We start from the raw sequence: 27621 nt of genomic DNA on the forward strand, positions 1-27621 counted from the left end.
GTTAACCTTCATTGCCAACTTGACTGGATTTTATTTTTGTAATTTTTTTAAAAATTATTTGTTGGTTTTTGTTTATTTATTTGTATTTTCAAGGCAGGGTTTCTCTGTGTAACAGAGTCCTTGCCTATCGTGGACTCACTTCATACACCAGGGTAGCTTCAAACTTAGAGACATAGGCCTGCCTCTGCCCCAACAAGTTCTGAGACTAAAGGTGTATAACATGCCTGGCTCTAATTATTATTATTATTATTATTATTATTATTATTACTATTATTATTATTATTCTCTCAAATATTACATTCTGACTACAATTTCCCCTCCTCCCTCTCTCCCCCAGATCCACACCTCTCCTTTCCTCAGAGAAAAACAGTCCTAACAGGGACATCAACCAGACACAGCGTAACAAGCTACAATAAGACCAGGCACATTCCAGCACATTAAGGCTGGATAAGGCAACCCAGTAGAAGAAGAAGGGTCCTACAACTAGATTTTAAATCACTATGATACGCCCCTCTGGGCGTGTCTGTGAGGGAACATCTAGATTGGTTAGTTGAGGCGGGAAGACTAGACCCTCCCTGGATGTGGTTGCACCATCCCATGAGCCGGGGCCCCCATCTGAACTCAAAGGAGAAAGTGTGCTGAGCACCAGCGTCCATCTCTCTCTGCTTCCTGACTGGGATGCAGTGTGAGCAGCCGCCTCACGCTCCTGCCGCCATGATGGGCTGTGAGGTACATCCTTTTCTAAGCTCCTCTGTCAGGAATGTTATCACAGCAAAGACTAACAAGTACAGCTCCCTGCTGAGATGACCCAGCTTGTGAACAGCAGGTTTCATAATTTGAACCCAGATCTCTACAGAGCACCAAGTCCAGCCATCCTATCTACATCCCCCTGGCTACTTAGTTTTTCTTAGCTTAACACACACCTAGAAATTTGGGAAGAAGGAACCTCAGTAAAGGAATTGCCTCCATCAGACTGATGATTAACATGGGAGGGCCCAGCCCACTGTTGGTTGGTAGGTCTAGACAAGCCGGCCCATATTTATAAAAAAGCAAACTGGGGCAGAGGAAGTGGGACTGGAGAGATGGCTCAGCAGTTAAGAGCTCTTCCAGAGAACCTGAGTTCAATTCCCAGCAGCCACATAGTGACACACAACTGTTTGTAACTCAAGTTTCAATATCAAGATTCAATATCCTCTTCTGGCCTCCTTTGGGCAGCAGGGGGGCATGTAGCCAAAACACCAATACAGAAAAAATCAAAAAAATCAAAAACAAAAATAAAGAAAAGGCAAACAAGCCGGTAAGCAGTGTTCCTGTGGCCTTTGCTTCCGCTCTTGCTTCCAAGTGTGCGTGTGTGCCTTGAGTCCCTGTCTTAGCTTCCCCCTAGGGTGGACCGTACCTTAGAAGACAAAGAAAACCTAGCTGCTTTTCAGTCACGGTGTTTATTACCACAGCAACAGAAAGCAAACTAGAATAGACAAGGATAGCCCAGTCATTTCCCCGGATCAGAACACACTGCCAGATCCCTACATCAGACACATGCCAAGCCCCCAGTTTGGAGACCAACCTAACCAGGCAACAGAAATGCAGGCTTCACTGTAGGAGGTCAGAAACTAAAAGTGTATACTGGCCTACATACCTATCTTCTGGGGAGGTGGAGGCAGGGAGACGGGAAGGGGGGGCACCTTCAGCCCTTCCCAGCTATACAGGGAGTTCAGTGCATATCTCAAAAGAGAAGTCGGAATGGGGGTGGGGGGGATAGCTCAGTCTGTAAAACATGGGGAGCCAAGCTTAGTTCTCAGAAGTCATATAAAAAAAGGGGTAGGGTGTTGGTGCACAGTTGTAATCCTGGCATTGGGGAAATGGAGGAGGCGGAGCCCAGGGACTCCCCGTCAGCTAGTCTGGAGAGCTCAAGCCCAGTAAAGAGCATGTTTCAAGGAAGCGGGGTGGGCGATCCCTGAGGGATGGCGCCTGAGCTTGTCCTCTGCCTTCTGCACATACATGTCGGAGCACCCACAGCTTGTATGTCTCATACAAGCTCATGTGCAGATAGAACAGGAGAAAAGTGACCCAGTGATAAAGGGCACAGTCGTCCTCAGCAGGTGACAGACGGTCACACCAACAGGGCAGGAGCAGAGTGGAACCTCCCTGTCTTCACCACAGAGTCAGCGGAAGCTGGGGAGAATGTTCTAGAATTTTTTCCGGATTGGGGTTGGGGGGTGGGTGGGGGTGCAGTTGCTAATTTTGGAGACAGAATTCATCAGTTTCAGGGTTGACATTTGACTTCCTCAAAGCAAAGCCACCAAGAACTCTCACTTCTGTGTCTTCAGGGCCACGGGGACTGCCTGCTTCCTTAGGGGAGGGGAGAGGAAGACCTAGAAGGGTAGGGTAGGGATGAGGTGGGCACTGCACAGTGCCTGGGCAGGGCAACCCCCAGCTGGACTCCCCCCCCCCTCCTGGAGGGTGGGTCTGCAGGTTATCAGCTCAGGGTGGCAACCCCACCAGATCCATCTTCCACCCTCTCTCCTCCCGCCTCCCTGTTTCTCACAGTCTCACATAGCTCCTGCTGGCCTCAAATTCCCTGGACACTTTCCAAGTGCTGGACACAGGTATGCACCACCATGTCCAGTTTCATGCGGTGTGAGGGATAGAACCCATGGCCTCAGACGTGCAGGCAGGCCAAGCAACCAACCATCAAGCCACATGCCCAGCTCAGAACGCGCTTATCTTAACTAAAGCACACTTCTGGCAGGATGGCTCAGTGGGGAAAGGGGATTGCAGGCAAATCTTGATGCCATGAGTTTGATCCCCAGAGTCTACATGATGGAAGGAGAGAACTGACTCCCCAAAGCTGTGCTTAGACTTCAAGGCACACCCACACACATGTGCACCTAATAAATAAAGGCATAATTATAAAAATGTATGAAGCACTGCTCCAACTGTAACACATGCTATGGCTTGGTTAAGTGTCCCTCACCGGCCCTAGATTGAAGGTTTGAATCCCAGCCTATACAATATTGTTTCTTTGTTTCTTTGTTTTTATACTGGAGTTTGGAACAATGGCCCTATACATACTGGCTCTGTACCACATAGCTTTTCTTAACTCTTTGCAAATCTTGACTTTTTTCAGACAGCACCTCATGTAGCCCAGGCTAGCCTTGAACTCATCATGTGGTAGGAAAAAGAGGCAAGATCTTTCAGTAAGTAATGAAGTCATGAGAGCACTGCCCTTGTGCATGGCATAGGCGCCCTTACGAGAGAGGCGGGTCCTTCCATCTCTTCAGACACAGAATAGATACATCTCGCCTTTCCAGTGATTAGGAAACACCAGATATAGAATGGGCCCCTACTAGACACGCTATCTGATGCCTCTGTGATCTTAGACTTACTCAGCCACTAGAACTGTGAAAGGCAACCTTCTGTGACTTATAAATCAATCCATCTTGAGCCTTTTGTCATAGTAGCGGGAATGGACTAAGACTAAAGAGAAACCTTAGTTTATAAGGTTACAGGGCAAAGTATAGGAGACTGCTCCCATGCCTTTGCTACCCAGCTAAAGAAAGATCAATAAAAATAATTCTTTTTTTATATTTATTTATTTTTGTATGTGTGCATGTGCTAAAAAAAATGCAGCTATGAAGGCCAGAGGACAACTTAGGGAAGGTGATTCTCTACCTGCCACCGTGTGAATTTCCAGAACAGAACTCAGGTGGTCAGGCTTGGTAACAAGTATCTTGCCCACTGAACCATCTCCCTAGCCCAACAAAAAGAGTTCTTTTTTCTTTTTGAGACAGGATCTCACTATCACACCTGTCTGCCATGCCTTTAAAAGATGTATGTGTTTTATTTTTTGTGTATGTGTGAGCATTTGCATGTATGTATGTGAGGCCAGATGAGGACATTGGACTCCTTGGAACTGGAGTTACAGACGGCTGTGAGCCGCCATGTGGGTGCTGGAAACCAAACCCAGGTCCTCTGGAAGAGTAGCCAGCGCTCTTAACAGTGGCGCTACCATCTTTGCAGTCCCCCGATTAAAAGAATTCTGAGAAGGGGAAACCTTGTGCTGGAAAGATGGTCCAGTGGGTAAAAGTGCTGGCCAGGCACGCGTGAGGGCTTACGGTCCAGTCTCCTGCATCCATAACAAAAGAGGGAAAAGCTGGGTAACAGCTGGGTGCACACCAGCAGCTCCAGTGCAGGGGACAGAGTCAGGAAGAAGAGAGAGGACAAGGAGTCAAGAAGAGAGATGAGGCTTGCTCAGCAGCCAGCCAAATTGGAACAGGGATGCTCCAGATTCAGTGAGAAAAGCCTTAGGTAATATATATAATATATATCAGAATAATATATAATATATCAGGTAATATATCAGAAAGTATATTGTCACTCTACATATGAATGCACGTGCGCGCACACACGCGCACACGCACGTGTACACACACACACACACACACACACAGAGGCTGAAGCATTATGGCCCAAGTCCTTAAAATATAAAGATGTAAATTGTAGCTGTGCATGGTAGTGCGTACCTGTAACTCTCACACTGAAGAGGCCGAGGCAGGAGGCTCCAGTTTGATGCCAGCCTGAGGTATGCAGTGAGACCCTGTCTTAAGCAGCAGTAAATGGAAAAGCTGTCTTTTGACATACACATGAAGATCCCACAGCAACAAGGAACATGTGTCCGCAGAGGACACGGGACAGAATGACGTCATATCACCAACTGGATAAACTAGAGCAGCCTCTGACTTTTTACCAAGCACCTGCCTTGTGCCAGGCATTGATTAAATGACTTTACGGACTCTGGCGAGTGGACTCATCAGTCCTGGAAGGTTCTATAACCACAACAGGGAAGGCCCCAGCGCTTGAGAATTACAGGCAGGAGATCAAGAGTTCACAGCCATCCTAGGCTATACGGTGAGTTTGAGGCCAGCCTCGGCTAGTCCACAGACCCTTTCTCAAAAACAAGCAAAGAAACAAGGGCCGGCAGGATGGCTCAGCAGGTAAAGGTGTTGGCTAGGCAGCCTGATGACTTGAGTCTGATGACAGAGTTGGCCTCTGACCTCCAGACATGAACACCTTCCACACCAGTGGTTCTCAACCTTCCTAATGCTACGACCCTCTAATATAGTACCTCATGTGGTGGAGACCCCAGCTATAACATTATTTTCATTGCTACTTCTTAATTGTAATTTTGCCACCATTATGAATCATCGTGTAAATATCCGATATTTCTGATGGTCTCAGGTGACCCCTGTGAGAGGGTCATTCGACCCCCAGGGGTCACAACCCATAGGTTGGAACCACTACTCCACACAAACATTTCACCCACACAAAAGTAATAAATCATGTTCTCATTTTTTTGTTGTTTTTTTGTTGTTGTTTGTTTGTTTGTTTTTGGTTTTTCGAGATAGGGTTTCTCTGTATAGCCCTGGCTGTCCTGGAACTCACTTTGTAGACCAGGTTGGCCTCGAACTCAGAAATCCGCCTGCCTCTGCCTCCCGAGTGCTGGGATTAAAGGCGTGCGCCACCACGCCCGGCTGTTTGTTTGTTTTTAAGTGTCCCTCAGGTACAGTGGCGCTCGCCTTTAATCCCAGCACTTAGAAGGCAGAGGCAGGCAGATCTCTGTGAAGGAGGCCAACCTGGTCTATGTATCGAGTTCCAAGCTAGCCAGTGTGACTGAGCTCTAGTCTAAAAGAGAGATTGGGGTCGAGGAGTAGAGGAAAGGAGGGAAAGAAGGAAGGAAGGAAGGAAGGAAGGAAGGAAGGAAGGAAGGAAGGAAGGAAGGAAGGAAGGAAGGAAGGAGAGGAAGGGAGAAAGAACGCGCATGCGTGCGCGTATGTGTGTTTGCGTGTGTGTGTGTGTGTGTGTGTGTGTGTGTGTGTGTGTTGAGTATAAGACCTGGTTCTGCCCTTCTCCTGGGCTCCTCAGCTTCACTTTATTCAATGCTAGTTTTTCCATCTATAAAACAGAGCTACCTGTTTCTGCCCTACCTACCTGGGAGGTATGAAAATGGTTCGTGCACTGGCGAGCATTTACACAAACACAAACTGTCCTGCGCAGCCACGCCCTTGTGAGGATGGATACTGTTGTCTGCTCCCCACATGTCAGCACTCAGCTTGCTCTCTGCATGGTCAAGGCAGGCTCCATCATCTGTCCCCAATAGCATCTGCACTTCACCCCCAAGTTCAGCCAGCATTCAATGGCTTCCCTGAAGGCAGACATCTGATGTCATCAAATATTCACTAGCGGCATCAGGTGGTGAATCCGCTGTCCCCACTCACTCGTATCCTCATTCAGAGAGATAACAAGACCTGGGAAAATTGGTTCCCAGAGCTGTCAACTAAAACAGATGAGGCTCCGCTCTTCAGGCCAATCAAGGACCTAAAGGGTTATGGGGAGAATTAGTCCATGCTTTGGGGTATCATGTCACAATAACCACCAGGTAAAAATATTTTCTATTACAGGTGTAGTTGGGCATGGTGGCACATGCCCATAATCCCAAGCACTTGGGAGGCCAAAGAAGGAGGGTTAGGAGTTCCAAGTCAGTCTCTACTATAAAGTGATAATCAATCTGAATTTAGGGGAAAAAAAAAAAGACAGAGGGCATAGCTCAGCACTTGCCCAGAATCCCCCAGGGAGGGGCTGGGGGCGTGGCTCAGTGGTAGAGCCCCTGCCTAGAATCCCCCAGTGAGGGGCTGGGGGGCGTGGCTCAGTGGTAGAGCCCCTGCCTAGAATCCCCCAGGGAGGGGCTGGGGGCGTGGCTTAGTGGTAGAGCCCCTGCCTAGAATCCCCCAGGGAGAGGCTGGGGGCGTGGCTCTGTGGTAGAGCCCCTGCCTAGAATCTCCCAGGGAGGGGCTGGGGGCGTGGCTCAGTGGTAGAGCACCTGGTTAGAATCCCCCAGGGAGGGGCTGGGGGCGTGGCTCTGTGGTAGAGCTCCTGCCTAGAATCCCCCAGGGAGGAACTTGGAACAAGTCCAAGCTACATTTGCATAGCATTTGCAGGATTCTGAGTTCCATCTCTAGCATTGCAAAAAAGTAAATCAAAATCAATAAAATGATTTCCAACGATGGCCTACTGTTTTTCGTTTTATTTTATCTATTTTTGCCTTGTTTTGTTTAAGACAAGGTCTTGCTATATAGCTCTGGCTGTCCAAGAACTCGCTGAATAGACCAGAGTGGCTTTGAACTCACAGAGAGCCACCTGCTCTGTCCCCCTAGTGCTGGGATTAAAGGTGTGCACCACCATACCCAGTTATCTTATAAAAATCTCAGAAGCAATCTGTGCTGGTTGGTATTCTGTCCACTTGACAACAAGCTAATGTCATCGGAGAGGAGGGAGCCTCATTTGAGAAGATGCCTCTATAAGATCAGGCTGTAGGCAAGCCTGTTGAGCATTTTCTTAATTAGTAATTGATGTGGAAGGGCACAGCCCATTATGGGTAGAGCCATCCCTGGGCTGGTGGTCTTGGGTTCTATAAGCAGGCTGAGCAAGCAGTGAGGAGCAAGCCAGTAAGCAGCACCCCTCTGTGGCCTCTGCATCAGCTCCTGCCTCCAGGTTCCTGCTCTGTTTGAGTTCCTGCCCTGATTTTCTTTGATAATAAACAGTAGTATGGACATGTAAGCCAAATAAATTCTTTCTTTCCAAGTTGCTTTGGTCATAGTGTTCCATCACATCAAGAATAACCCTTAGATACAATCCAAGTACAATTCTTCAGAACATATGCAGAAGTACCCGCCTCTATGCCTGACAAGTTGAGTCCCCATGGGACCCACATGGTAGGAGAGGTTACTAACTCTTGCAAGTTTTTCTCCCCAGCCTACATATACATATATGTATATGTGTGCAAACATTCATATATATATGCAAATGTAACTAATTTTTGTTAACAGTCATGCAGGGAGTTAGGCGAACTTTAACCTGGCTTTTCTCATCCAACAAAGACCACCACAGAGTTCAAACTCTCAAGGCTAGTAATGATAGGTTCTGTCAGGAATGCGTCTGGAATGATGGATTGGGGGAGTCAACCCTAAAGCTCTAGGCCACCGTAGAGAGGCTTCATACCAAAGATGGGAGTAGGAAGGGTCAGAACAGAAAGCAACCCAGGCCTCCTGTGGGAAGAGGAAGCAGGCGCCAAGGGCCCGGGATTGGAAAGGTTCTCTTAGCGACACAACCCAGGGTCTGTGTTCCTCACAAAGAATCGGGGACAATGGCTTCTGGGCTGGACACTGGGCTGCTCAATGATTAATGAGAATCAAATATCACTTTTGTTTAGACTCCAAGCTAAAAGGGGAGAGAGGCCATCAATACACAGCCTCTGCTTACAGTCTCCAGTCCCTACAGGCTGAGCGCCATCACTGGCATTTAAGGCCTTCCTGGCCTGGCTACAACTGACCAGGCAGCTATTTCCTGATCTCTAATCTCCATGCCCAGCCTCACCCAGTGGGCTCTGCCCATTCCCCTTTCACTGCTCTAGAAAAACCAACTCCACCCAGCCTTCCAGAGACAGCCAGGGCTTTAAACTTTATTACTGTGTGCATGTGCACCTCTGTGTGTGTGTGTGTGTGTGTGTGTGTGTGTGTGTGTGTGTATGTGTGTGTGTGTATGTAATGTGTGTGTGAAGGCCACGTTGGATGCTGATGCTGGTCCTCAGGAACTGTCCAGTTTGCTTGTGTATGTGTGCACGTGTGCTTGTGTTATACACATGTGTGCTCACCCATGTGAATGCATTCAAAAGCCAGCACTTGATCGACATCAGGACATATTCCTCATTCACTTTCCACTTTTAGTCTTTTTCAAAAGCAGAGTCTCACTATGTAGCCCTGCCTGGTTTTGAACTCACAGACTCCCACCTGCCTCCACCTCCTCAGGGCTGGGATTAAAAACATGCAAGACTCTACATTCTTTTTGGAAACATGATTTCCCACTGTATCCAGTGCTCACTGATTGCGAAGACTGGCTAGCCAGCCAGCTTCTGGGGTCTGCCTCAAGCCCTCAGGTTACAGACATATGCCACCATGCCCAGCCTTCAGGCGACTGGTGGGGACCCAAGCCTGGATGCTCTCATTCATGCACCTAGCACTTTAACCATCTCCTGCTTCCCACTTATGATCTCACACTGGCCTGGAGCTCCCTGGTTCAGCTGGGCTAGCCAGGAAGCCCCAAGGATCTGCCTGTCCCCACCTCGACACTGCTTGGAATACAACTGTTCACCCTCTGCCCACCCCCACCCCCACCCCCATTTCTTTCTCACACAGCATCTGAACTCTGTATTGAGTCTCTATGGCCCTCTGTACCTACTGCTCAGAGCCTCGCAGAAGCTGCCCCCCGCCTGGCCTGCCGGTCCCAGGGAGCAGGAGACCTTGGGCTCTATTTCTCAGTGCTCTTCCTTCACTCCAGCACTTGGTACAACAATGACAGGAAATAAATAAATACCATGGGCTACTGGAAGAATTGGAGGGAGGAGAAACGCCAGAAGTAAGGTGACTCTAAAGGCAGGGATAAGCTGGGTGGTAAGAAGGCTCATTGGGTCCAGGTATCTGCCGTCAAGCCTAAAGATCTGAGTTTGATCCCTGAAGCCTACACGATAGGTTAGACAGATGATCAAGAACCAACTCCTGCAAATTGTCCTCCAACTGCCACACACGATCCATGTATATGTATATGTATGCATACATGCATAAATGGGAATTTATTTTTTAAGAATTTAAAGGCAGAAGTCCCTGACCCTGTCAGGTTGGATAGAACTTGAATGAAAGCAGGTGGGGGCTCAGGGCCATCTGGAATAGCAGCCACAGGACCCTCATCTAAAGCTCACACAGGTGACTCTTGTGTGTGGCTATGACAGCTGTAGGAAAGGAGCAGCCAACCAAGTTTCCCACCAAGCCACTTCTTCAGCTAGAGAGGACAACTCACAGGAGTCGGCTCTCTCCTTCCACCACGTGGGTCCCAGGGACCAATCTCAGGCTGTCAGGCTTTGCAACAAGTCTCTCTACCCACTTCATCAGTCCTAAGTCTTCCACCACCACCACCACCACCACCACCATTATTTGTGTGTGTGTGTGTGTGTGTGTCATGTAGAGTCCAGGGGACAACTTCATGGAGTTGGCTATGTGTGTGCTTATGTGCGTGTGTGTGCATGTGTGTCCCATGTAGAGGTCAGGGGACAACTTCATGGAGTTGGTTCTCTCCTTCCGCCTTCCCAGGGGTTGTGGGGATTGAACTCAGGTTGTCAGACTTGCACGGAGAGTGCTTCACCAGCTGAGCCATCTAATCAACCCTCTCTCCCCCTTCTTTTTGTGGGTGTGCGCACAGGCTCAAGTGAGCACATTTGTGGGGAGGGGGCAGATGTTCCTCAGGTGCCCTCCACATTGTTTGACGCAGGACTTTTCACTCAGCCTGGGACTTGCAAATGAAACTACCCTGGCTGACCGGTAGTCCAGCGGGATACACCTATCCACCTCCCCAGAGCTGGGAGTGCAAGTGTGGCTGCCACACCAGGGGCTGTTTCCACAGGGCTGGGGGATTAATCTGTGGTTCTCATACTTGCACCTTACAGACTGACTTTCCTCTCTAGCCCTCAAGAGGGCTATTTTTTTGGGCGCGGGGGGGGGGGTGTTCTAAGTTGTCTGCAATGCAAACACAGGGAATGGGGGCAGGGTCTAGCCTCTTGGCACTGTCCCACCATAGACAAGCTTTGTCTTCACAGAAAGACAAGGATTCAGGAGATACCTCACCCAGTCCTCACTCCCCACAGCGGGGGCAGGAGGAGGGTGTGTTGAAACTCAAGACTTTTGGAAAAGGGCCTCCTGGGGGGGGTGGGGGGGGGGAATCACACCTGTCACCCAGCTTTGATCCAGAATCTAGATACAGCGCTAAAGGTTATGTATGCAGGGACCAAAATGGGCTTGTCTTTTCTAGGGTGTGCTTGCACCCTAAAAAACGTACCCTCTATAGAAAATTAACCTCAACCCTTCTTCTCTGTAAGCTACAGGTTCCCAAGTCGCCTATAGTCACGCACAGATTTCAAATCTATTTCTTTCCCCGGGTCTCTCAAAAGCATAGCCCACCATTGAGGGGAACAGCAAAAATGGAGAAACCAGGTCTAAAGTCAGCCAGAGTGGTAGCGATCCCTCTGGGAAAACCTGCAGTGCCCTCCAGAGAGACTCCCTCCATCCATCTCGGATCTCCCAAAGGACATCCTGATTCCCGTTGAGATTCGCTCCTTGGTCTGGATCAATGAGCCACAATCTTGGCATCTCCTGCAGTATTTGGAGTGGGGGCGGGGCTGCTCTGGAGGCAGATCACAGACCCCTCCATTCTAAAGGGACCAAAATATTAGATACTTTAACGGGCCAAGAAAGGGGTCGCTGCTCCCTAAGCCCACCAAGTCTGAGGCTTACAAGTGACCAATCTAGGAACATGGCCCCTCTGAGAGCCCAAGCACTGGGCTCGGATGCGGGAAGGGGGTGTGGGGGGGTCCTCGTTCCCGCCCCCTCACTTTGGCCAAAACCAGGGTTTCTCCTCACTAGCCCTCCCAGGGACACCTGTACCTCTCAGCCCACAAACCTTCCAAGTAGAACCCCAGCACTGTGCTAGCAGAGGGCTCCGAAGGGATAGCAGAAGCCCCTTCCTGCAGCGCTGCCCTCCCTCCTCCGCCTCACAGGTTGACTAATTTAGGAAAGGGAGCCCGGCCCAGGGCAGCCCAGGCAGCTGGCGCGGCGGGAAACCGGGAGCCCCAGCGCCGCGGGCCAGCCGCCTCCAGATCCTTGGCCGGGTTCTCCCTTTCTCCCAGCGCTCTGCGGAGCGGGGCCAACAGGCAGGAAGAATCAACAATCCAGAAAACTTTCAATGGATCACGCTGCAGACTAGGGGGGAGGGGGAGAGATGGGATGCGAGCCGGGTGGGGGCGGGGAGATAGCGCTTCCAAAGCTCTCACTTACCATCTTGTTCACATCCATGACCGAAGCGATAGGGTGTCCGCCCCACACCCCGGGAGATACCGGGTACCCCCCAGTGAAGGCTGGCGGCGGCTACTGCAGCCCCGGGGGTGCCATGCTGCTTGCTGGCAACAGCGGGCGACGGGGACCCTGGTGGTGGCCGGCGGCACCGCGGCTGGACGGAGCACGGCGGGGGCGGGGCGGGGAGGGGAGGGGATCGAAGAGGAGAGGACGGGAGGGGAAGCGCGCCGGCGGGGGAGGCGCGGTTCCTCGGTGGAACTGGAGAATGTGCTGTTGAGGGGAGGGCCCGGGAAACCCGGAGATCCGCCGCAAGAGGTGAGGACACCCAGCGATGGATTCCGGGACCCTGAGGTCCCTGGAAGCTCAGAGAGGAGGGTGTGATTTGAATAACAAAAGGTCTCTTTCGGCAGCTGTCCAGGCGGATGGGACAGGATCACTGGAGAGCCAGGAGCTGGAGACCGCCAGGAAGTGTGTGTGTGTGTGTGTGTGTGTGTGTGTGTGTGTGTGTGCGTGCATGCATGCGCGCGCGTGTTTCCGTGGAGGGCTTGGTGGGACTCAGGAAGTGCGCGGGGGAGGTGGCAGAGGGGCGGGAGAGATGCCCCTTCAAACACCAGCATGCACATTCCAACGAGGGCAGGGGTCCACCCCCTTGTCCCTTCCCCACATGGCTTCCCCCCCCCCCCGCCCCCATGTGGACAATGAGGTAATTGAGAGGCTGTGGTTGGCCTCCTGAGGCTAATCCCCAGGGGCCTTCCAATACGAGGCTGGGGGCTCTAAACAGATGGGCGAATGGGAATGATGGTACCAGATATCCTTCCCCTCCAGCGTTCTAGGGACAGGCCCCTGCTCGCAAATGGCCAAAAGCTTGCCCTTTTCCGGAGAAGAGATAGAATGGACTGGCTTCTAAATTGGGTGTCTAGCCCCTCTCAGAACCTCTACGGTCAGAGCCCAATCCCGCTGCCCATCCTTTAGAGAATCCCTCGGCCGGCTCCCTGCTAGGCAAGGCACAGCTGGTGCCTAGAACAGCAGAGGCTCCTTTGGTGGAAGGTTTCCCAGGAGACAAAAGCTTGCCATCTTATCCCTCCCAAATCAGAAGCAGTGCGGTTTGGCGTGCAATTAAGACACCGGGGACCTGACAGTCCACTTAGGCCAACTCTTCAATTATACAGGAAGGAAACAGGGCCAGAGGAGAGTGAACTGACCCCCGATAGTGAACCTCAATGCGGACAGTGCCACACAAATCCCAAACGGCTTCCAGACCTGCCCCACGGTTGGAGCATACTGCTTTAAAAACCTTTGTTTTATGTGTATGGTGCGTAGAGAGGGAGGTAAGATGGAGGCCAGAGGGCCTTCAATCCCTCTCCAGCATTTCTTCTTTTTAGTCTCTGTAAACGTTAACACACGGTGTCATAAAACAAGTGTGGTGTTCAGAGGGCAATTTCAGGAGTCGGATCGGATCCCTCCTTCCATCATGTAGGGTCTTGGATAACAGACTGTCCTGGAAATTGATCTGTAGACCAGGCTGGCCTTGAACTCACGGAGACCAGGAGACCAGCCTGCCTCTGCCTCCCAAGGGCTTGGATTAAAGGCATGCACCACCACTGCCTGGCTTTGACTTTTTTTTTTTTTTTTTTTTTTTGAGACCGGGTCTCTTACTCATTTGGGAGTCTGGTAGGACAGAGAGTTCCAGGAATACATCTACCTTCGCTTCCCCAATATAAGGGTCACAGACACTGTGCTGAGCTCTTCCCAGAGGTTCTGGGATTCTGAATTCAAATGCTCTTGTTTCCATGGCAAGTCATCTCCCTGAACCACCACCAACTCCTTCAATGGCTTAATTACGTTATATATGTGTTTTGCCTGCATGCCATGTGCATGTTTGATGCACGTAGGGGTCAGAAGATGACACAGGATTCCCTTGAATTGGGGATGAACCACAGATGGTCATGAACCACAGTGTGGGTTCCGGGAACTGAACCCAGGTCCTCTGTAAGAACAGCCAGTACTCTTAGCCTTTGAGCCATCTCCCTAACCCTTGGTTGGTTTCTTTCTTTCTTTCTTTCTTTCTTTCTTCCTTCCTTTCTTTCTTTCTCTTTCTCTCTTCCTTTCTCTTTCTTTCTTTCTTTCTTCCTCTCTCTCCTTTCCTTCCTTCCTTCCATTCTTTCTTCCTTCCTTTCTTTTTCTTTTTTTTAGATGGTTACACTATGTAACCCTAGCTAGCCTGTAAATCTCTATAACCAGGTAAACTAGGTGGGTCTCAAACCCATAGAGATCTGCTTGCCTCTACCTCCTTAGTGCTGGGACTAAAGACCTCCAATAGCCCTGACAGGCTCTCCTGTTTGGAGCCAGGGCTGGCCTCAAGCATACTGTGTATCTGAGGACAAGCTCGACAAGACTTTCAAAGGAAGAAGGGATAGGGTCCACCCAATACCAAGAAGCAAACACTGGGTCTCTTTGTACCTACTGGAAGGAGCCTGCTGGGCAGGAGAGGATCTCCCCTCCTCTGGAATCAGAGTTCTTATCTATGAAGTTGGGACGGGTTTTCCCGAAAGCCTTCTGGTGGGTGGGGGCGAGCATGCAATCAGAGTGATCTAAAAGAGGAAGTTATGTAGGGAGCTAGGTGTGGTGGCTCCTGGCCAAAAGCCTAGCACCCGGGCACAAAGGCAGGAGAACCAGGGTTTCCAGAGTAGCCAAGGCTGCACAGCCAGGAGCTACCAAGCAAGACACTGCTCAAGGATGGAAGTTTGTGAACCATTAAGCCTGGATGGAAATGGTTGACAGATCAAGGATTCCCAACAGTTGCTTTTCTATTTGAGTGTGGGCTTTTGTTGTTTTCCAACAAGGTCTCATATGCTCTGTAGCAGTTCTGTTCTCCATCTTTTACAAATGCTGACTTGTGTTTGTCTGTTTCAAATAGACCGGGCTGGCCTCAAAGTCACCTTGATCCACCTGCCTCTGCCTCCAGAGTGCTGAGATCTAAGGTGTGTGATTTTGTGTCCAGTTATAAATTCCCCGAGTTTGGGTGATGCTTTTTAATTTTTATTTATTTTTGAGACAGGCACCACATTTCCCTGGCTGACCTAAAACTTGGCCTGGAACTGCCCCTTAAGTGATAGGATTAAACGTATGCACCACCACACCTAGCTGAGGTGTGTTCACTCTCCTCCCCCCCTCCCCAACTCTATATAGCCCAGGTTGGCCTTGAACTCACAGCAATCTCAATGCCCTGCCAAAGCCTGCAGATCGCTGGAAAGATAAGAGTCTGCATCAATACCTAGCTAAAAAGGCACTGGAGATTTGAACTTAAGTCTTCATGCTTGAGGAACAAACACTTAACCTACTACCAACACAAAGTTTAAACCTGGGACAAATGGCTGAGGTGCCTACTTAAGATATCAAAGGGCACACTGGCCACCAGGTTCTCCCTGCACCCCTAAGTCCTAACCCCTGGATGGCACCACCACCCGACCTGAACCCTCCAGCCAGGGGCTGTGCTGCCCTTGCTCCAGATGCCCTTCCCTTTAGAATCCAACCATTTGGTTACCTGCCCTCTTGGACTTCTCTCTTTGAGCCTCCTAGTTACTGAACCTGGCTCCCCTCCCCTCCTGTCCCTATCTTCCCCTCCCCTCCCCTCCCCTCCTCACATGGCTAAGGGGCATGACCAACTGGACTCTCCCAACTGATTTCTGTAAGGTGTCCCTGCCTCTGGCTATGCTCTCCCTTGTATCTACAATAAACTTTCTCCGCCACCACACCCAGAAGTCATGTCCTTTCCTTTCTATTTTTTTCCATTCAAAACTTTTGATTGTGACCTAGTAACATAAATTTCCAGGTTCTGGGCTCCAGAGCCATAAGAAGATGAGGGGGCAAGGTACTGCTTCTATTTTTATTACATTTACGAAAGAGAGAGGCTGTGCGTGTGTGCGTGTGTGTGTGTGTGTGTGTGTGTGTGTGTGTGTGTGTGTGTGTGTGTTTGCAAAAATCCATTCTTTCCACCATGTGGGATCCAGGAGATCTGAACTTAGGTCACTGGGTTTGGTGGCAAGCACCCTTACCCATTGAGCCCTGTCATTGGCCCCAGAATTCTGATGTTTTAACTACTGAGCCTGTGGTCAGCTTTGTTGTAGCGATTACTGGAAATGCACATGCTCAAAGGCCAGCAAGCACTGAAGCTTGCCTAAACTGCCCTTGGGCTGGGCTGCTTTCCAGTTACCTCACCCTGAAGCTGTGACAAAAGAGGACCAGCTAGCCAGGGGCAAGAATGTACCTTGCTCCATTTACAGGGGCGAGGCCTGTGCAGAAGTGTCTCAGAAAACAGCCTCTGGGGGCTGCTGAGCACCTAAAGGCACTTACCTAAAGAACTAAGTTCGATCCCTGGGACCCACATGATAAAAGGAGTCAACTGATTACTGGAAGCTGCCCTCTGACCTCCACACAAGGACAGTGGCATATGTGGGACATGTGTGGGCCCCACCAATAAATGAATAAGCACATAAATAAGTAAATAAATAAATGGAGTAAAAATTGTAAAACAAACACACCCTCTCAACTGATCTACATATTTGCCTGTAGTCTCTTCCTCTCTCATCATTCTTTTTTTTTTTTTTTTAAAGATTTATTTATTATTATAATTAAGTACACTGTAGCTGTCTTCAGGCACACCAGAAGAGAGTGTCAGATCTCATTACGGATGGTTGTGAGCCACCATGTGGTTGCTGGGATTTGAACTCAGGACCTTCGGAAGAGCAGTCAGTGCTCTTAACCGCTGAGCCATCTCTCCAGCCCCCTCTCTCTCATCATTCTTACAGTAATTTAATTATAATTTCTCATCGGCCAACCTCAAATAAAAAACAGATCCCCTTTTTTTTTTTTTAATCAAGACCTTTAATGCTTTGGCCTCCCCTCCCACCTTTGTAGTCTACCTTCTCCCAGTCTCTCACCCCTCCCACTTTACCATACTTCTCATCTTTGGCAATTTAAGTGAGACCCTTACCTCAAAGTAAAAACCAAAAAAACCTAAACAAACAAACAAAATATAAAGAGGGCTGGGGGCATGACTCAGCAGTAGAGCCCTGCCTAGAATCCTCCAGTAAGGGGCTGGGGGCGTGGCTCAGCGGTAGAGCCCCTGCCTAGAATCCCCCAGGGAGGGCCTGGGGGCGTGGCTCAGTGGTGGAGCACCTGCCTAGAATCCTCCAGTGAGGGGCTGGGGGCGTGGCTCAGTGACAGTGCTTTCCTAGCAGGTGTGAAAGCCTCAGTACCACACATAAAAGAAAGTTTTATGGAAAAGGGAGAAAGCTGCCATTCTTTGACAAGTATATAGACCAGTGGATGTGTCCTGGTGGAGGCTGACACCTACTGGTGACCAGATTTGTGCAGCCTGGCCCTACACATTCCACACCACAGGCCTTGGGGGCCAGGCCAGGGTAGGGCGTTGATACAGAGCATTGCGTTGTAAAGGTGATCAATTTCAGTAATTCCCAGTGATAAGCTTAGTAATCAAACAATGCTTGTCAAAGGGCTTGTAGCCTTAGTTGTTACGCTATTGTTTTTAAAAATAAAGTCTCTCTCTACAGGGCTGCAGTGTTTACAAAATACCTTTTGGTCTATTGTCTCGTTCAATCCTACGCGCATCCGGGAGGCTGGGGCAGAAGGCATTGTTATGACTACGGAGATACATGCTGATATAAGGAGCAGTGACCATGGAACCTGGGGATAAGCAGGGATAGGCCAGAGGTCCCTGGATTTGTTTTGTTTTGTTTTTTGTATTTTTTTCAACTGTTTATTTGTGGTTGTGAGCCTCCTCCGTGTGGGTGTTGAGAATCAAACCCAGGTCCTCTGGAAGAGCAGGCAGTACTCTTAACCACAGAGCCACCATCTCTCTAGCTCCTGACCTGCCTCAAGGGTGCTGGGGACCCAGGTGTGCACTGCCACACCCACCTTAAGTTTCTTCAACTTTGTATACTATGCTTTAATATCTGCAGTGAAGAGATGGGACTAGGTTGTGGCTCAGTGGGTAGCATCCTTACCTAGCACGCATGAAGCTCTGAGCTCCATTCCAGTGTCACATCAACCCACCATGGCAGAACACAGCCCTCAGGAGGCAGAGGCAGGGGGATTAGACATTCAAGCTCATCTTTGGCTACCTTAGCGAGTTGAAGTCTAGCCTGGACTACAGGAGACACATTTCAAAACATCCAACGTGGGTTGGAGAGATGGCCCATCAGATAAAGGCTCGTGCCTGGAGAGGCTTTGGCAAGCTGAGTTCGAACCCTGGAGCCCATGTGAAGGCAAAATGGAGAGAACAGACTCCACATCGTTGTCCTCTGACCTTCATGTGTGTGCCACGGCAGATATGTGCACACACAAGAATAATTAAATAAATAGAAACATTAGGAAAGATGGAAGAGAAGGTGATATGAAGGAAGGGGTAACAGAAGAGCAGAGAGACAGCTCAGCGGTTAAGGGCATTCACCGCTGCTGTGTCAGAGGGCCAGGGTTTGGAGTGTGTAGCATCTACAACAGATGGCTCACAAATACCACTAACTCCAGCTCCGGGGAATTTGCGCCTCCTTCTGGCCTCTGTGAACACCTGCGCACTCTGCACACACATGCACAGCACAGACACACACAAATAAAATCATACAATAAGTCTTTGTTGTTTGTTGAAACAAGATTTCTCTGTGTCGCCCTGGGCTGTCCCCCTTCAAACTCAGAGATAAGCCCGTCTCTCCTTCCTGGGTGCTGGAACTACAGGTGCCTGCCACCACACCCGGCTATAACATGTCTTTTTTTTTTTTCTTCCGAGACGGAGTTTCTCTGTGTAGCCCTGGCTGTCCTAGCTGTAGACCGGGCTAGTCTGGAACTCAGAAATCCACCTGCCTCTGCCTCCCAAGTGCTGGGATTAAAGGCGTGCACCACCACTGCTCAGCAACATAAAAGAGCTGAACCTGATGGCATACAGATCTCTGTAAGTTTGAGGCCAGCCTAGTCTACAAAGTGGGTTCTAAGACAGCCAGAGCTACACAGAGAAACCCTGTCTAAAAAAAATAGAAAGAAAAGCAAAAAAGAAGAAAAAGGAAAAGGAAAGGAAAGGAAAGAGGGGCTGGTGAGATGGCTCAGTGGGTAAGAGCACCCGACTGCTCTTCCAAAGGTCCAGAGTTCAAATCCCAGCAACCACATGGTGGCTCACAACCATCCGTAACGAGATCTGACTCCCTGGTGTGTCTGAAGACAGCTACAGTGTACTTACATATAATGAATAAATAAATCTTAAAAAAAAAGGAAAGGAAAGAAAGAGAGAGAGAAAGAATAAGAAAAAGAACCCTATGGATTGGCTAAGCATCTCTCCGGTGTGTCTATCAGGTGCCTCCAGAGACAGATCTGGAGGGCTTTGACCTAATCAGAGGATTAATTATTTAATGTATTCACAATATGCCATTATAGAAGGTGGTCAAAGGTAGGGTGGGGCCCAGCTGGAGGAAAATCACTGAGTATGACTTTTTTTTTTTTTTTGAAACAGCATTTCATGTCCCTTAGGCTATGTACCTGATCCCTTTACCTCCACCTCCTGCGTGCTGCTGGCATTACAGGCTCCTCCAACTGTGCCCAGTTTGTGTAGTGCCAAGGACGGAACTCAGCCTTGTGTATACCAGGCAAGTACTCCACTGACTTACATCCCCAACCCCTTTCTTTCTCTTTTACTTTTTGTTTCTTTCTTTTTTCATTCTTATTTGTTTGTTTGTTTTTTGAGATAGGGTTTCTCTGTGTAGCCCTAGCTGTCCTGGATCTAAGCTCTGTAGACTCATAGAGATCTACCAGTCTGAGTGCTGGGATTAAAGGCATTCCCCAAAAGCACCTGGCCCTGTGTTTTTTTCCTTTTTTATCGTCGGAGACCCCAGCCCATGAAATATCAGTGCCTACATTCAGGGTGGGTCTTCCCTCCCTAGTTAAATATCTCTGCAAACACCTCAGCACTTCTATTTATTATATGTTATTTATGTATTTATGTATTTATTTATTTAGAGACAGGGTCTCACTACGTAGCCCTGGCTGACCTGGAACTCAACATGTAGTCCAGGCTGGCTTCAAAGTCAGAGATAAGCTTGCCTCTGCCTCCCATGTGCTGGGGAATTAGAGGCGTGCACCACCACAGCTGGCAGGTTTTATTCATTTGTGTTGTTTTGTGTGTGTGTGTGTGTGTGTGTGTGTGTGTGTGTGTATGCAGTGTATATCAGAGAGAGAAAGGGAGAAGGGGAGAGACAATGTGGGGTCAAAGGCTGACCTGAAGAAGATAATTTTCTCCTTCAACAGCGTGTGTCCCAGGGGCTGAACTCAGGTTGTCAGTCTTGGTGTCTGACACCTTTACCAGCCCAGCCATTTTGCTGGCCCAAGACTCAAGAGTCTAAGTCTCAGCAAGTAGGCGATTGGTCAATACAGCAGGAAGAGGGTGGAGCTAAGCCGCTCTTGGGGCAGCTGGTGCCCTGGACTTCTGGGATTCGTACTCAGAATGACAAATTTAGCAATTAGAATGCCTATGGCTCTTCCCAGGCATGTCACCCTCTGTGTTCCTGAAAAAACAAACAGTAGTCAGTAGTTCTGGACAGAGTCCTGAGCTGACCCCACAGCAGGTGCTGGGCCTCAGGTCCCCTGGTGACCTGCCACAGCAATCATCTGAGGGAAGGACAGCCCCATATGTGTTGTGTTTGCCTAATGGACCAAACAGGAGAGCCAACTGCAAACTCCACAAATCTCCCTCAAGGGCATTAGCGTGGCAGCACCCAAGTACTGGCAAGGGCAGCTCACTAAAGGCCTAGTTCCAGGGCTGAGGATGTAACTTGACTGATAGAGCTCGTGCCCAGCATGCGTGAGGCTCTGGCTCCATCCCTGGCACCACACAAACAGGGCATCATGGCATCTGCCTATAACCCAGGCATTCACAATATGGAGGCAGGAAGATGAAGAATTAATTCAAAGTCACGACTTAGCTAGTGTGAGTTACAGATCGGCCTGGGCTACGTGAGACCCAGTATCCACAAACAGGGGATAAAGAGATGGCTCAGTCGGTCAAGTCCTTGCTACATAAATATGAAGACCTGCTTGATTCCTGGCACCCAGAGAGAAGGTCCACCAATATTGTTGCACGTGCTTGCAATCCAGGAGCTGAGCAGGGAGTACAGGAGGATCCTGGGGCTCAGGGAACCACCAGTCCCGCCTACCCAGGAAGCTCCGAGTCCAGAGAGACCTTGCCTCAGAAAAATACAAGGTGAAGGGCAGGAGACCATTCAGTGGGTAAAGTCACTTTCTGCCAAACCTGATTGCCTGAATTTGATCCCCAAGTCTCACGTGGTGAAGGAAGAGGACACCCCTATAAAAGTACTGGAGCATGGGGTTAGGATTGTATGCACATGTACACACACACACACACACACACACATACTCACACACACACACACACACACACACACACACTCACACACACACACACACACACACACACACACACACACACACACACACACACACACAGAGCCCTGGCTGTCCTGGAAATTGATATGTAGCCCAAACTGACCTCGAATTTATAGAGATGTTCCTGCCTTTGCCTCATGAGTGCCTGACATTGACCTCCACACACATGTGTGATAGCACAGACAGACAACAATTAAACAAAGAAGCCCAGTCACAGGTATCTGAGCCTGCGCTCAAACTAATGAGGTCTGTGTAGCTGTACTTTGCCATGGGATCAGGATGCTCTCTCACTGTGGCGTGCCAGGATGTGTCTGTGTGGCCCAATCTGCCGCATTCCCAGCCTGGACACTGAGCCACAGTGAAGATGGTGCCTCAATCAAACCCGCCATAAGTAGTAATTTCTGTTTCCCCCATATCCTCTGGTCAACTCAGACTAGCAAAGGCACCAATCACTTGCTGCTGACAGTTTGTTCTTTGGGAGCAAGGCCATCAGCAAAGACAGGTCTGCCCTGGGGCTCTCTCTGGGCACCAGCTGGGGATGTCAGAACTGTCCCCGGGGAAGGCTGAGAGCTTTGGCATCAATGAGTAATGAGAAGAGGATTGAAGCATCACTCGGACAGAGCCAGCAAAGGCTAAGTGTTCTTCAGCTATCACAGTGAAGATCAGTCTGGGGCAGTCAAGAGCCTAGGAGACACAGTCATTGACACACTGTGTCTGCAAGTATGGCCTCCTGGTCTGGCAAAGGACTGGCTGGTTCCTAGGAGGGACAGTTGAGGAGCTTCAAGTGTCTATCTTCTGGTCCCCACTAAAGTGTGTATAAACCCAGAGGACTCAGCCTTAATATTTTCTGTATGTTTGGGGAGGGTGTGGGGCACTGGGAGGGTGGGAAATGCTGTATGTTGCTCATGCATGGCCAGGGATTAACCTCGTGTGTCGTATGTCAAGCTTTCTGTCAACATGACAGAAGCCAGGTTGATTAGAGAGGAAGGAGCCTCAACTGAGGAATTCTAGCTATGGAGCATCTTCTTTTTTTGGCGGTGGGGGGGTGGGGGTTTGAGACAGGGTTTCTCTGTATAGCCCTGGTTATCCTGGAACTCACTTTGTAGACCAGGCTGGCCTCAAACTCAGAAATCTGCCTGCCTCTGCCTCCCGAGTGCTGGGATTAAAGGTGTGCGCCACCATACCGGGTGCGTGGAGCATCTTCTTAATTAGTGACCAATGCGGGAGGGCCCAGCCTAGTGTGGGTGGAAACATTCCACTGGGCCTGTGGTCCTGGGTTCTACAAGAAAGTAGGCTGAGCAAGCCAGTTAGCAGCACCCCTTCCCTCCACAGCCTCTGCATCAGCTCCTGCCTCCAGGTTCCTGCCCTGTGTGAGTTCCTGTCTGACTTCCTTTGATGATGAACAGTGATGTGAGAGTGTAAGCCAACTAAACTCTTTCCTCCCCAAGTTGTTTTGTTCATGGCGCTTCAACACAGCAATAGAAACCGTAAGACAACTGTTCACCTTTTCTTTGTTTTTGTTTTTGTTTGTTTTTGGTTTTGGTTTTTCGAGACAGGGTTTCTCTGTATAGCCCTGGCTGTCCTGGAACTCACTTTGTAGACCAGGCTGGCCTCGAACTCAGAAATCCGTCTGCCTCTGCCTACCGAGTGCTGGGATTAAAGGTGTGCGCCACCACGCCCGGCTCTTTTCTTTGTTTTATATAGCTATGCAGAGTCACCGTTTCACTATATATCCCTCAGTGGCCTGGAACGCACAGAGAGCTCTGCCTCCTGAATGCTGGAACTGAAGGTGTAAACTGCCATGCTAGACCCTGCCATAGTTTTTGGACCAGAGTCTCTTGCTGGCCTGAGCTTCACAACCAGCAAGCTCCAAGCATCCACTTTGTGTCTTGCCCCATGCTTGGATCGTAAAGCCTACGCCACTTGGCTTCCAGGCCTCAGTAAATCCAAAGGGCATAGGAAATGGCATTCTGGGTAACTCTGAATCCCAGACCTGACAAAAATGCTGGCCTCTACATTGCAGTCTAAGACACGGGTACTACCCTAGGGTTTCTGATGTCACCTATTTCTTGACAGACTCTACACCAGTATTGTAGAGCTACTCCAGAACATTGTGACATATAGTCAAAGAAGAAAGCTTTCTTTCTTGGATGTTCTGACATGTTCTCGTTCTCTCTCTCTCTCTCTCTCTCTCTCTCTCTCTCTCTCCAGTGCTAGAAATAAAAATCCAGCCCTATACTAGTGAATTCATGTCAAGGGAATCTACCACTGAGCCACGCCCCCAGCCCCTCCCTGGGGGATTCTAGGCAGGGGCTCTACCACTGAGCCACGCCCCCAGCCCCTCCCTGGGGGATTCTAGGCAGGGGCTCTACCACTGAGCCACGCCCCCAGCCCCTCACTGGGGGATTCTAGGCAGGGGCTCTAGCATTGAACCATGTCCCCAGAACTTAAAGCCTACACGAGGAACAACCCAACAATTAGACCTAACCTGGTCTTGGCCAAAGCCAGTGGGTCCAGGAGAGGAGGATATGTGGGACTTCCTTTCCCACTTCTCCTAGAATGGGAATTTCCAAGTTTCCCCCTGAAATTTTCCACCCACTAATCCCAGCCTGTGTGAAGAGCTCTAAACCCTTTGTCCCTAAGACATCTCTTTCCCACCTTTGTAATGCCAAACATAGGCAGCCAAGGCCTTTGGTGACAATTTCCAAATGGTCGAGCTATTGGGAAAGGCCCTTTCCATTCCCTGAAGAGTTCTGCAAGACAGACCTCACAGGGAAGAGCATAGGCCTGTTCTGAAGCTATTTAATACCATCAGGTTCTGTGATGCACAAACATTGGACTTTGAAAGTCTTCTTGTGTGGGATGTGGGTGGCCGGCAGTGGTGAGGGGACACATTAAATTCACAGAGACAGCTGGGAGCCAGCCAAGCATACCCCCTAGTCAGCAACCAGCCTGGAAATCTCGGCCAAGGCCCCAAGTGTACTGGCGTTCCTGGGTCCTGCCTGCTCATCAGCCTGGGTGGGGTCCTCCAGGCTGGCAGTAGTCCTGAGGCTCCTTGGTTGCTCAGCCCAGAGGCCATGAGCTGCATCCTCTAAGAGGCCACGAGTTTTTCCAGGCCTCTTCCCTATAAGGCTAAGTCCAGGATCACACCTCTCTCCAGCTATCTCATCTGTTTACAGTGTGTGAGTATTTAGTCCAGGCTGGCTTAGAACCGCCGATCCTCCTGTGTGCTAGGCTGTGTGCTAGGCTGTGTGCTAGGCTGATAGTGTGGACTGTAACAGCAGCCTCAGTTATGCATGAGGTAGAGGTGCGTGAGTACAAGTGTGGACCAAAAAGAGGACAGAGGTTCCAGCTCAGAGATGCCTGCGGTGAGAGCCCCAGCATCCTTGCCCTGGGGAGGTTAGCAGCCAGGGTAATTCCATATTATTACAGCTTTACAGGAAGCCAGCCCAGCCCAGCTGTCAAACAGCAGCAATTTACAGGCCCTGGGGGAGAGAGAATAGAAAGAAGACAAAGCCCCGTCCCTAAATTGATCCTAGGTTATTTTTAGCTTTGAGTTCAGCCCTTGGGCTTCTTTTTTTAAGAGTCTCAACATGGACTCTGTACAAAAACCACTTAGCAAGATGCAGCTGTTCACGCAGGTAGACACTGGCGGGAGTGCCCGAGAGCGAGCACAGGCTTGCAGGAAAAAGAAGAGAGGAGGAGGGGGTAGTGGTGCTTGGCTGTCATTCCAGAAGTCAAGAGGCTGAGGCAGGAGGATATCTGTGTTTAAACCCAGCCGAGGCTATACAGTGAGACCTTGTCTCAGATACGGAAATCTGGTGCGGTGGTGCACACCTGTGATCCCAACACTTGGGAGGTGGGGGGTTAAGGATTAAGAGCTCAAGGTTGACCCCAACGACATAGCCAGCTGGAGGCTAGCCTGGGCTACATGAGAGCATGACAGAAAGAAAGAAAGAAAGAAAGAAAGAAAGAAAGAAAGAAAGAAAGAAAGAAAGAAAGAGAGGGGGGGAGGGAGGGAGGGGGGAGGGGGGAGGGAGGAAGGAAGGAAGGAAGGAAGGAAGGAAGGAAGGAAGGAAGGAGAGAGAAAGAAAAGTAAGATGGGAGAGGAGGGAAGGGCACTGGGGAGAGGAAAGGGGGGAGAGTAATAGGGCCTTTAAGGACTCACATGCAGGAAATAGTTTCAAAGACCAAAAAGACTCTAAACCCCTAGATCTGGAGAGAGGGCTCAGCGATTGAGAGCACAGGCTCTTTATCTAGAGGGCTGAGCCTGCTTCCCAGCGCCCTCACAGAGGCTGAGAACCACCTGTAACTCCCGTTCCTAGAGATCTAATGTGCTCTTCTGGCCTCTGTGGGCACCGAGCATATATATGATGTGCAGACATACATGCAGGCAAAATACCCATACATGTTAAAAAAAAAAAAACTTAAACTAGAAGCCCTGAGTTCCCATTGCCACCTCCGTCTCTCACCAAAACAAGGCTGCCAGCGACAGCTAGCTCAGAGAGCTGTTTTGAGACTGAAGGAGTTAATGCATGGACTCATAAAACTCCCTAATGAAGCTAGAATTTCAGAAGCTAGCTGACTAATTAAACACCACACACGCTAATTAGTAGAGCCAGTGATATCATTGCCAAGATTTATTATTTTTAATTGTATGTGGGAGACGTATGCACACACGTGTGCACGTGCCCACCAGTGCCAAAGGTGTCTATTCCCCTGGAGCTGGTGTAAAATGCAGTTGTGAGCAACCCGACACAGGTACCAGAAACCAAACTCTTGGGTCCTCTGCAAGAGCAGCAAGTGTTCAAATGATGGCGTGTGTGTGTCTCCAGCCCCATAATTCATTGAGGACTGGGGCAGATAGCTCCATCGGCAAAATGTTTGCCTGGCACACATGAGGTCCTGAGTTCAAGCTTCTAAACGATGACAGAAGAAAACAAAACAAAAACAAACAAAACCCAACAAAGTACCAGGAGACAGGCAGAGCCGGTACACCTTCCAGTCCTGACAGCCTGGGAAACAGAAGCAGGAGGAACCCTTGAACAGAGGTATTTGAGACCAGCCTGGGCTATATAGCATGGCCTCCATCTAAGTCAATAAAGAAGTGGGTTGGAGAGATGGCTCGGTGGTTAAGAGCACTGACTGCTTTTCCAGAGAACCTGGGTTCAATTCCCAGCACCCACATGGCAGCTCACAGCTGTCTGTAACTCCAGTTCCAGGGGGTCTGGCACCCTCACACAGGCACACATGCAGGCAAAATATAAATGCACTTAAAAATAAATAAATATTCTTAAAAATAAATACGTAAACAGCACAGTGGAGTTGGGTATAATATGAAAACAAAGGCAAAAGACATAAAATTAGCTAAAGTCAGTAAGGATTACGGGAGGGGGGGGGGCTTTACTCTGTTTATGCATGAATGCCCAATGCTTTAATGTTTTTATTGCTCATCTGTAAAAGGCTAATACCCACCTCCTTTTAAGGTGTTTTACAAGCATACTAATTATCTATAATAATGGGTTTATTTTGTTTGCCATTTTCCTCTCTCTCTCTCTCCCTCTCCCCCCCCCCCACACTGTTTCACTATGTAGATCTCCAGCTGACCTGAAACTCACATGTAGAGAGGCTGACCTCTGACCTCAGTGAGATCCACCTGCCTCTGCGTCCGAAGCACTGGGATCAAAGGTGTGCCCCACCGCGCCCAGTTATGATTTTATGATGTTATTCATTTGATATATATGAGGTTTTACCTGTGTGTTTGTGTACCACATGCCTGCCTGATGCACTTACAGGCTAGAAGAGGAATTCAGATCTCCTGACACCAGAATTGCAGATGCTTGTGGGCCACCCTGTGGGTGCTGGGGGTGGAACTTGAGTCCTCTGGAAGAGAAGCAAGCGTCCTTAACCACAGAGGACATCTCTCCGGCCCCGTCTGTATGTATGAGATAGGGCACTGATACGTAGCCCTGGCTGCCCTGGAACTCTCTATTAAGCCAGCCTGACCTCAGACTCAGACCCACCTGCCGTGAGCCACCACACCCTGCAACGATGCATGGGTTTTATTATGCTATTTTCTTATATCTGTATAATGTACTCTGGTCATATTCACCCTCATAACCCTCTCTTGTCTCCCTCCCCTTCCTCTTCTAAACTAATGACCCTTTTCCTTCTATCTGCACGCCCCCCCCCCTTTGTTGATCCA

The 27621-nt window shown here is 49.6% G+C and overlaps 1 protein-coding gene across 6 annotated transcripts in view; it reads right to left on the bottom strand.

The window, feature by feature from the left end:
- The window catches only part of Hip1 (huntingtin interacting protein 1), a 138828-nt gene that overhangs the window by 70652 nt on the left and 40555 nt on the right, over nucleotides 1-27621 (bottom strand). For 2 of the 6 annotated variants that reach the window (NR_168637.1, NM_001382848.1), the window contains exon 1: nucleotides 11934-12082. The exons of 3 other annotated variants lie outside the window; for them this stretch is intronic. Coding sequence is in view for 1 of the 3 variants with exons in the window: in NM_001382848.1 (NP_001369777.1) it covers nucleotides 11934-11951 (18 nt within the window). In the remaining 2 variants the exon portion in view is untranslated. Of the gene's footprint in view, nucleotides 1-11933; nucleotides 12146-27621 lie in introns of those variants that run through there. One more of the 6 variants, XM_030254358.1, reaches the window with a different exon arrangement.

The sequence above is a fragment of the Mus musculus genome, chromosome 5, assembly GCF_000001635.26.
Source record: "Mus musculus strain C57BL/6J chromosome 5, GRCm38.p6 C57BL/6J".
NCBI classification, from domain to species: domain Eukaryota; kingdom Metazoa; phylum Chordata; class Mammalia; order Rodentia; family Muridae; genus Mus; species Mus musculus.